The following is an 11288-nucleotide window of genomic DNA, read 5'->3' on the forward strand; positions in this document are numbered from 1 at the left end:
CAGCTGTATCTCTCCGCCTTTTCCTCTGGGGAAGCAAGGAACACCGCGACACTGCCGGCTTGCAGAACATCGAGGGTTGGGCGGAAGAATATTCGCCAAACACTTCACAAGCTCCAGGAGCTCGTGTGAAGTCTTGCCCCCCGCCCGCAAACTGCTTGCGCAGTCCAGCACAGCCCCTTCCTCCAATCATACACTTCGTACAAGTTGGAAGCGGTCAGTTAAACGAGCCACCGTTCGCCGAACAAACGTGCCCACCACCGGCACCACTCACACGCACCCGCCCTATTTTTTTTTACACACCCTGGACGCGAGCGCGCCCCAAAAGAGTCCCACCGACCCCCACTAGAGGCAATGTGAATTCTAGTAGGGGGCGCTTAACCAACGCGAGCGCGTATGCTTTGAACCCGCGGAAGCAACATACCCCTCTATATAAGGTGCGCAAGCTCCAGCCTCGGCGCCAGAAGAGGTCCCGGCGTCAGGAGAGCAGACCCCGAGGTAGTTGCCACGGCCCCAGCGCGGAGTCTGCTGAAGCGCAAGCCTTCATCGACAGCAGTCAAGGCATGGCGTGCAGCCACCGTGACACCGGCTACCGCAGCCTGGGGGTCGACGAGGACGAGGAAGAACTGCATAGTTAGTGTCTATACGGGGACAGGTGCTTTGGCAAATTCCAGAAAAGGAACTTTCCCTGGGAAGGGCAGGTGGACGGGACGCTGCGCGGCAGCGGCCGTCCTGCAGCCCGCGCACCGTGGGCTCTCTTGCCCCGGTCTCTCCCCTTTTTTTTTCTCTTTTCACAGATGCGGAGCCTACCTTGACCTCGGAGACTGTAACCGGAGAGGAGGAGGCTACGCTGTCCGAACCTGAGCCCGGAGAAGCAGCAGCAGCAGACTACTTTGATGCGGTCGGTCCCAACTTCTTGGATGAAAACCGTGTAGGCGGCGGCGGTCTTGAGCCCCCGCAGCAGCAGGAGGACCTGGCCGCCCTGGCCGCTGAGGGGCCACAGATGGTACCGAGAAACCTGCGCCGCAACCGTACGGTGTTCACCGTCTTGCAGCTGCGGGAGCTGGAGAGAACTTTCCAGCGCAATCGTTACCCCGACGTGTTCGCGCGGTAAGTGGCTGGCTCCGGAGACGCCTAGTTCTCCAGGAGCCCGCGCTCATCCCAGGGCGCCTTAGGCTCTTTCCCAGGACCCTCCCCCTCCTCTCCTGGGCCAAAAGCTACTTAGGAGGCTCGAGGGCGCCGGGTCCGCCCTAGCTCTCTGGGCGTGGCGCAATGCCTATAGAGTTTGCGGGGGTGCAAGACGGGAGCGGAACTCGGGTGGAGAAAGGAAGGCAGTGCCGATTAATCCTGCTTTAATTTAAAATCTTGGTAATTTGTTCATCATGGAGTTTTGCATTCCTTTTTACATTTTGAAAATTGCATTAAAATATTTATCGTAATTACTCAGCTTTTTCGCGCCCTTTAAATTTTGCTCACGAGGCGAGCGCCTCTTTGGCCTCACCCTAGTCTTGGCCCTGCCTCGTGGAGCGCTGTTTCCAGGCGACAGTTTCGACCCTTAGAAAGCCAGTGAGTTATTCCCGTCGCTTACCTTCCCCGGAGAATTTGTGGTCCAGACAAGGGGAAGGCCTGTTCTGGCCCGGTAGCAATGGGGGACGAGGACAAATAGGTGTGAGGTTTAGGGGCGCCCTTTCAGGTTCCATTGTATTCAATCTTCGCCCGCTAAAGAGCAAAAAGAATTTCCCTTGATCGCTTGGCCAACGTGGTTTGAAGTTTCTCCTTGAGAGTTTAGTGCTTCCTTTTACAGTAAACAGAAATACTCTGCTTCAGAACGCCGCTTTTTTGGTATTTTGGCGTTTTATTTATTTATTTTATTTATTTATTTTTAACATCTTCTTTGGAGTGTAATTGCTTTACAATACTGTGTTAGTTTCCCACAAACGGAAAATTTAATTGAGTCATATTCAACTAACAGATACACTATCAGGAATTTTAATATGTATTCCCTTTTAATATTTTATTTAACAGATGAGTTGTCCATGGGAAAACCCTCCCTAAAGTAAACCTCAAGCTGTATTACAGAAAACTGCGGGGAGGGGTATAGAAATGTAAATGATATATTTTATTCACAACTCCAAATACTGAACATTTGCACTTTTCACCCCCTCAGAGAGGTGATTGCAAGACGCTTGAATTTGCCTGAAGCCATAGTGCAGGTCAGTAAATCTTAATTTTAAAATTGGCAGGACAGCCATTCTAAAACATGCTTTAGGTTTTGCCCTGGAAACACTCAGGTTGGTGTGTTTCGTTGTCTTTTCCGTGTTTAGCAAATAACTTTTGAACAATGGGCGCTTTGGGGGTGGGAAATAGGACAAGTAAGTTCGAGCTTATGGAAATTGTACTTTACCAGAGAGAATTCGATTTCCTAAAGGGAAAAATATAAAACACACACGTCTCTCCTCCTCTCTTTACACACACACACACACACACACACACACACACACACTTTATTTTCTAATAAATAAAGCTCATCTCTCTCTAACACTGGCATCCTTTAGGAAGGATGTTAGTATTCCCTAAAGGAATATTTCTATGTGGAATTTATTGGGGCTCAGTCTCACCTGGGAAGTATTCAAATGAATACACTGAAGAGCTAGGTTATAAGAAAGTTCAACTGTACTGAATTATTTAAAATACTTAAAACCAGGCATAAGCTCTTGGCTAAATGAGTGAACATATAAATATTTAGACATTGGGGTGAGAGAGTAATTCAAACACAGAACATAGTACATGAGTAACTAATACACATTTAGTTAAACTGAAACTGATGCCCCGGGGGTGGCTAAAAAGTCCAAGTCCCAGTGCCTAATCCTCCTGCTGCTGTTTTTAAGTGTTTTGCAAATCAGTGTAGAGAGTGGCAGTCTTAAATTCTAATATTTTTGGAAGACTTTGATGTCAGCCTGAAGACATTGCTAAAATATTGCAGTTACGGTGGTAATGGGAAAAGGTTTGTAAGCTTTGGAAAATTATCCTCAAAAAATGAATCCAAAAAAGAGAAAGAATAATTTTGAATTAAGTTCCATTGACCTAAGAAGGAATGAAAGGTTAGAGAAGAATCGTATACATTCAAATATATGCATCGCAGGTGACATACAAATTCAACTTTATGAAACTACTAAATGAATAAGTGAATATTCTCTTGAAGAATTTTTAACATCTAAGATTTTTTTTATCCTTTTTGGTGGTATTGTTTTGAAAAGGTGGATTTCAGGAATTTGATTGGTTGTGAGGGTGATCTCACTTCAGGCCAGATTCTCACCTGTGCTAATTTAAAATACTTTTTCATTTATTCAGGCAGTGATTACAAATTTGTAGATCATGGAATCGAAAAGTGACTATCTGAGGGCATAGAACACCATAGTTACATCAAAGAAGTATTTTCCCCCCTCAATATAAATATATAAATAAATGAATATATATATATATATATATATATATATATATATATATATATATCTCAGATGGCTTACTTGTTTTGCCCCAGAGCACATGCATGAGTACAGTGATGGAAACATACTGCCCATCTGTCTGTGGTATGCAGAAAAGCAGGCCACTGGATGGTGGCATCCTAATGCCACAGGCTGGACCAACAGTCAGGCTTGGTCTCAGGATGAGTCTCAGACAGGCAAGGTAAACCCAGAGGAAAAGAAAAACAAGGTTTGCTGAATTGCTTTTCCTCATGCCTTGGTTTACATAGTCCTCTTAATGGATTTCTGAAGGGAAAATGAGCCAGAAGACACAAGTAAGGAAAAAGACAGTGTTCTCATAAATTCCCAAACACTACAGCATGAATTTCCCCAAGAAACTTAATAGATGCTTATCCCACCCATCTTGTGCAAATATAGTAGATCTCTTTTATGAAACCAGTATTGGGAATATGGACCTAATATTGGCCCATACCAAAATTTGCCATACGTGGGCTTTTGGTTATGTTTAGGGAGATTAGACCACAGGTACATTTGAATCCCTCCAAAATGAGCTCTATTATGGTGGCCTTCTTCAGACTATATATCCATGTAGTAGAAGGACACCAAATCCTAAAATGGGAGAGAGAGAAGGTGGCTTCGGGCAGGCAGAGAGAAGAGGCCATTTGTCTCACTTAAAACCTGCCATTTGGGCACGTCCAAAAGGATTAAATACCATGTAAACCCCATCAACTAGTACACTAAGAGGACACTAAAGTCTAATTGATAGCTTGTTTGTTTGTTTGTTAATAGTTGGCAAGCATTTAGGGAGGAGCCTCTTTTGTGACCCCTGTCCCCACAGGATTGAACATAATTGGACCTTCCTGCCTTAGGAATGAGTGATGGGATTGGGGTCTTCTGGTTAAGGAGTGAAGCTGGCAGGACCTTGGGTACCCTAACACTCTGGGTAACAGTGGCTTCTGTCCAGCATCCTGAAACTGAAGCTGGGACCGAATGAGCTGACCTCGTCCTGAGCCCAGAAAGGTTTGGAGGGTAGGGCAAATTGGAGAATACAGAATTGACAGTGGTGACAATAGGGTGCCCAATATCTTATCTGGGGAAAAGGATTTTGGGTTTAGTGAATTTGGATTTAGTTAAGCTAAACTTTCCTTAACACTAACGGCTGAAATATCAAGGCAGTGTCCAGGGCTTCAGCACCTCTCATGTCCCAGCAAGACAAGCCACAAAGTCCCTGGGACCCCCATGATGAGGCCTCCATTGACATACCATCTGTTTTAAGTCTCACGAGGTTTCAGAGAAAGAATGATCTGTTAAACATCATTGAAGGAAACCTTCTGTCTAAAAGTGCACCATGCCCCTATGGATTAGTTACTTCAGACTGAAGATGGGCTTTGCAAATAGGGTATGGTTCCCCTCGGTATGACTTTAATTGGACCCATCTTTATCCCACACTCAGCTTCCCTCACAACCATGATGACACTACTCCTGGTGAGAAGAGGGTGGAGGCAGTTGGACAGTTGATAGTCCAACAGCAGGGACCTGGTGCAATTCATCAGTTAAGCCTGTATCCAGGACTTGGAAAAAACCCATTAAGGAATATTAAAAATGAGACAAATCAATGTGCCAAAGTCTGGGCTAGGCTTGGTTCACTAAGGGTTAGCTGAGGGAGGTGTGCTGTTTGCTTTCCTAAGATATTTTAGCAATAAGGGAATAGCTTCTCCTGCTGCAGTGTAAAATCTCAATGGCAGATTTGCATGGTGTGTGTTTTCTATTATGACATTAACTGTTCAATATACTAAACCAATCTCTTTTTCCCTCTGATTGAAGGTTTGGTTTCAGAACAGAAGGGCCAAGTGGAGAAGACAACAGAGGGCACTGATGTTCAGAAATCTGATCCCCATTGCCTTGCGCCCCCATGTGGGGATAATCTTGAATGGGCCCTATCAGGCAATCCCTGTTATAAGGCCTACATGGAGATGTGCTCCTGCAGTGCCACTTGCACCACCTGTACTACCCGGACCACCACCTCTGCCACCCAGGCTGCCACACGGGCCACCACCTCTGCCACCCGGGCCACCACCTCTGCCACCCGGGCCACCATTTCTGCCACCCGGGATGCCACCCATGCCACCCGGGATGCCACCCATGCCACCTGGGATGCCTTTGCCACCCCTACCACCTGTGCCTCCCTTTGCTGTGGCCCCTGTAGGTATTGCATGGGGCCCTGTCATCAATGGTCATTTCTCAGGTCCCATTTTCTGAATATGGTATTCATGATAGTTATTCCATTGTATTGTTCTGCCAGATAGAAGTTGTTCACAGCACATCAAAAGTAATTCATCAAAATCCTGTTAGATGAATAATTGGACAAAATCAGTGCCTGTTGTTTCTGTTGTTTTTGGAGAGCATGTTGTGTTTTCAATAAAGATACAAGTTAGCAATATATTGATTTTTGCTGTCAAATGGACTAAGTTGGGTATGCATGGGAATGGCTAAGGCAATGCAATTCAAACAGAAAGTCGAAGAAGCTTCCTTTCATAATGTGATAGCTCTGAGTCACCATAATAGGTAACAGAGTCCTCCCAGTGCCTGTGGCAGGTTTACACTGACCACATGTTCTCCTCCCCCCATCCGTACCCTGACCCGTTGGGAGCACATACATGTGCGATATGGGAAGGGATGACCCTCTGCTGAGAGTACAGTGTGTTTCCAGGCAGGGACATGGTCTATTCAAGGAGCTCAACAGCCATGGACTCTAAGGGAATCTTTCTAAGAGGTTGCTCACAGGGTTGTAAGGAAAGGAGGTGGCAGCCAAACATCCATCTGGTCTCCAAATTCTGTTCACTGCCCTCCATTTTATGGAGGTGATAGGGGAATAGGAACCATTCTGGTCCCAAGACACAAGAGGGGGCTCCAGTAAGATCAGAAAATGGTTCTCTGTTTTCTCACCGCACACTCCCAGCCCAAAAGAGCCTATTATTGTAGCTTCCCCAGCCCAGAGGCAGACAATCACACCCTGAAGTGTATTTTGTCACCCTCAACATCTGAGAGATGGTCCCCTGAACAGAGTTCCAGAATAGGTACTCATTAAAAAGAAGCAGATCTTTACTTTACCCATAATGTCTTCATGTAAAACTGCCAGGTGAGAAAAGAAAAACAAAAATGGGAGGTGAGAAAAGGAGGCCAGGCCAACTGTTTTTAAAATATTACTATCTTTTCAGTAGAACTCATGCTTCTTATCAATTTCTATCAATGTACAGTGATTTTATGAACAGTCATGCTATGAAGTGACTGCAGTGACTTCAGATAGGGGTGTCACAGTGACACCAGAATTTCCTTGCACAGGAAGTGGGTTGGGGAGAAGGGGCTTATCAAAGACAAGTTTCACAGCAGTTACATGTTCCTAGTTTGAAGGGAGGCTTTATTTTCATGGAAAAGCATATGACTTTTGCAGTATTGTCCAATACTTTGCATTCCTTTCTTCCCTCCCTTCACACATATGGATACCAAATGTCAGCAAGGTGGTTGTATCAAATGTGGGACTCCTGCAGAAAAGAGGTTATTGCTACTGCAGAGGCCCCAGCCCCTCTTGGGAGTGAGGGACATCCAGGATGCGCTTGTGCATACCCATTGCCATCCTCCCCCAGTGATTTTGAAACAACCATTCTCATTTCCCATTTTTGCCCCCTTTCCTTCTTGTTAAACATCAGGTTCCTCAATGGCTGTAAGTCCTCTTGGAACTACAGGATCTGTACAGATTGAAGCTCCAGGACCCCATATAGCCTTGCCACCCTGAGACTCAAACAGTACCCAGTGCACAAATCCCACAGTTTACTCTCAGATGCAGTCTGACAAACACAGAACATTTTTTCATCTCAGGCTGCCTGGAAGAAGCAAAAACGTAAATACCCTTCCCCATAAGTGGATGGGGTCTTGAAGAGACATATATACTATTTTTAAAAAACATAGGACTAGGGCTTCCCTGGTGGCCCAGTGGTTAAGAATCCGCCTGCCAACGCAGGGGACATGGGTTCGATCACTGGTCTGGGAAGATCCACATGCCGTGGAGCAACTAAGCCCATGTGCCACAACTACTGAGCCTGTGCTCTAGAACCTGTGTGCCACAACTACTGAGTCCACGTGCTGCAACTAATGAAGCTCGCGCACCTAGAGCCTGTGCTCCGCAACAAGAGAAGCCACTGCGATGAGAAGCCCACGCACCACAATGAAGAGTAGCCCCCACTCACTGCAAGTAGAGAAAGCCTGTGCACAGCAACGAAGACCTGACACAGCCAAAAATAATAAAATTTTAAAAAAAAACCACATCTACTTCTTCCAGGTGCCAGATGATTTAAGGAAAGATGGTGGGATGGAGGCAGAGGAAATATGCAAAACGTTTCTGCATTAGGTTCCCCTCAGTCTAGGTTTTGAAAGGGAGAGGTCTTTTAAAATAATCTCACAAATAGCATCCTCTTAAAGTGTATTTCAAATATCCCCAAAGCATAGATCAGAAATTAATTATTTTAATATAAGGAAATTATTTCCATTTATTAAAAATCATTAGAAATTGACTATGGGCAAATATATTTACCTGAGATAGATGGTCTATAAAGACCTGGCAGTTTTGGGTGACAAATTTTAAAAACATAATCTCAGGAGAAGTACAAGTGCTTCAGCATTTTACAGTAATAATTCTGGATGTGCTCTTTCTAAAGTTGTTTCACATTGATGAACACATGACAGTTTTCACAATAGTCATTTTTTAAATTTTTTATTTATTTTATCTTTGGCTGTGTTGCGTCTTCGTTGCTGCGTGTGGGCTTTTCTCTGGTTGCAGCAAGCAGGGGCTACTCTTCGTTGCGGTGCGCTGGCTTCTCATTGCAGTGGCTTCTCTTGTTGTGGAGCACGGGCTCTAGGCATGCAGGCTTCAGTAGTTGTGACACATGGGCTCAGTCATTGTGGCTCGCGGGCTCTAGAGCGGAAGCGCAGTAGTTGTGGTGCACGGGCTTAGCTGCTCCAGAGCATGTGGGATCTTCCCAGACCAGGGCTCGAACCCGTGTCCCCTGCATTGGCAGGCGGATTCTTAACCACTGCGCCACCAGGGAAGCCCACACAATAGTCATTTTTGTGGTCAAATTAAGCAGGGAGAAGGTTTGAGGTATTTGGGGGGAAAGCAAGCTTTTTTTATTAGAATTAGATTTATGTAACCTGGATCTTGTTTCAAACAAATCTAGTCAGAACCTTGGAGGTCTAACTTGGAAGAGCCTGAGAATCAAAATCCCAGCCATCCTTTGGACTACAAGTACTTAGGAAAAAAGGGCCAGGAAAGGAGAGACTAGAAATAATTATTTGGTTGAGAATACAAGGATCTTCCTTGAGATTGGGGTGAAAAGTGACTTTTTAAACAAAGAGTTACAGTACTGTAAGTGTATTTTTATTTATTTATTTATTTTGGCAGCATTGGGTCTTCGTTGCTGTGCACGGGCTTTCTCTAGTTGCGGCGAGCGGGGGCTACTCTTCATTTCGGTGCAGAGGCTTCTCATTGCAGAGGCTTCTCTTGTTGGGAGCATGGGCTCTAGGCACATGGGCTTCAGTAGTTGCAGTGCATGGGCTCAGTAGTTGTGGCTCACGGGCTCTAGAGTACAGGCTCAGTAGTTGTGGCACACAGGCTTAGTTGCTCTGCGGCATGTGGGACCTTCCCAGACCAGGGCTTGAATCTATGTCCCCTACATTGGCAGGCAGATTCTTAACTACTGCGCCACCAGGGAAGTCCCTGTAAGTGTATTTTTATAAAGGGGAAGAGAGTTTGATCTGAGTTGTTTTCAAAAAAATAATCAGACATTTGCTTGCATTCTGAACATAGGGTAATATGCTTCAAGTTGGGCATGCTCTGAACACATACAGTTATACTGTTTTCCCACCCAGACATTTAGTGCTGGTATGACTCTCGGAATTGATGGAAACCTGAAAGTAAAATACCAGAGTCCTTCCCTGTATTTCCTGATTGGTAAATCCTACTTTGTCTAATTTGAATCCTGTAGCCCAGGGCCTCTTGTTGATGATGGGGGGGGGGGGAGCTGGTATAAAGTGGTACATAGACAGGGGTTCTCAGACCTTGAGTGGACACTGGCTGGAGGCAAATCATATCATAATCTAACTCTCATCATACACCCTTCTTCCTAAGAATGCTGCACGAAATTATCATTTGGGGATTCATTTCAGGCTTTCCTAATGCTCCCTCCCAACTAGTCAAGGCAATAGAACGTCCCAAAGAGAATGAACTCTTGCGTCAGATACCTCCTCTTCCTAGCAGACACTTTCTCATCTTCCTTTAATGTACTTCCACACAAGGTCACGTTAATTTGGCAAATAAGACAAATGTTCACAAGTCCTGCAGTCAAAGGACAGTGATGACAGAGAATCAGTCCAGTCATTTCATGCCACTCTTCCAAGCCGAGTGCCTTTCTTTTTCTGAGGGACACTAGGCTTAGAGGAAGAGACCCTGGTATTCTCTCTGAACTGGAGGGGGCTTTCACGGTCATCCAGTCCACTCCCTTCATTTTGCAGATGAGAAAACACGGGCCCAGAGCAGTGGAGTGGCCTGCCTTGGGTAGCATGCACAGTTCATCCTGGAGAAGGCCAGCCTCTGTGTGGCCATACCCTCCCCTGGGCCCAGGATTTCCAAGCCAGGGGCAGCACACACCAGGCCAGGTTCAGCTCCTCTGTGCTCATCACCTCCATCCGCCCAGAACTCTTTCCTTCAAGGGGCTACAAACTCAAGGTTCCTTCCCAAGCTTCGGCACTGGGCCATTTTACCTCTAGGAAAAGTAAGCAGCTTCCCCTGAAGGCATGCAGTATCCTGGTGTCTACTCTTGAACGCTGAACAGCAGGGGCTTGAGAGAGTGATGCAGTTTGTACCCTCCTCACAAAAGGCCAAGTGTGCTTCCATTACAATAACCCGCGTTTCTCCCAATCCCCTGGCAAAGCTGTGCCTGCCAACTGGCAGCACAGAACATAAGCCATAGCCAGCTCTGGGCTTGTGTTGAATTAACTTTTTTTGTAAAGTAGGCTAATAGTTTGGAAACTGTCATTATGCAATTAGTATTCATTTTGAAATGTGGTTATTTATGCTTTGCCTTGATCAATGTCACACTCTCTCCTTCTCAGATGTCACTGAAATGCTCTGGGGCAGGAACCCAAAGTGCAATGGTGTAAATTTAATTTTCAAATGCACCCTGATGGTCGGCATGCCTCCCCATGCAAAGCATAGATCTTAAGGAGACTGTCTGGATTCCCAACATTTACATGCAAATATTTTTAGACTCTAGGAATACAAAAGACTCCCTCTGAAAGCACACTCTGTTGTGCTTCACAAACAAGGGGACACAAGTGATTGAAGAGGCGGCACCCAGGCATGGGCAGCATAATTGATACACCTGGACCCTTCTGAACCACAGCCCCCAGACAAAACTAGGGCCTCTCTGAGAACTGCAGAGCTGGAACACAATTTTCTATTCTTGGCCCAAGAATCTTGGTTTATGAAAAAACAGGAGGCAGAGTAGAGATTAAGGAATAGTCTGACCAGTTCCCCTTGAACAAGGGAGACAAAGAGATAAAGCAAAAGATGTTTTGAAGTCAGGAGTGGAAATAAAAGGCCTTGGTGACCCACGTGCATGGCTGGGCCCTGAGCTGTTGCTGGGGAGTAGGGAGCTGGGGAGTTAGTGGGCACTGGCAGCTGAGTAGTGTCTCTGGGAGGTAGCCAGTGGGGCACAAGGAGGTGGCCCTGGCCAGCTGAGCTTTACAAAAAAG

At 45.8% G+C, this 11288-nt stretch overlaps 1 protein-coding gene across 1 annotated transcript; it reads left to right on the forward strand.

Annotated features, from left to right (window-relative positions):
- The first annotated feature begins 487 nt into the window (after window positions 1-487).
- Window positions 488-5922, forward strand: ESX1 (ESX homeobox 1). The gene is made up of 4 exons (XM_060138560.1): window positions 488-630; window positions 795-1107; window positions 2165-2210; window positions 5307-5922. The coding sequence occupies exons 1-4, from the start codon at window positions 561-563 to the stop codon at window positions 5739-5741; spliced, it is 864 nt and encodes a 287-aa protein (XP_059994543.1). The 5' UTR covers window positions 488-560; the 3' UTR covers window positions 5742-5922.
- Window positions 5923-11288: the final 5366 nt, after the last annotated feature.

Source organism: Lagenorhynchus albirostris, chromosome X, assembly GCF_949774975.1.
Source record: "Lagenorhynchus albirostris chromosome X, mLagAlb1.1, whole genome shotgun sequence".
Lineage (NCBI taxonomy): Eukaryota > Metazoa > Chordata > Mammalia > Artiodactyla > Delphinidae > Lagenorhynchus > Lagenorhynchus albirostris.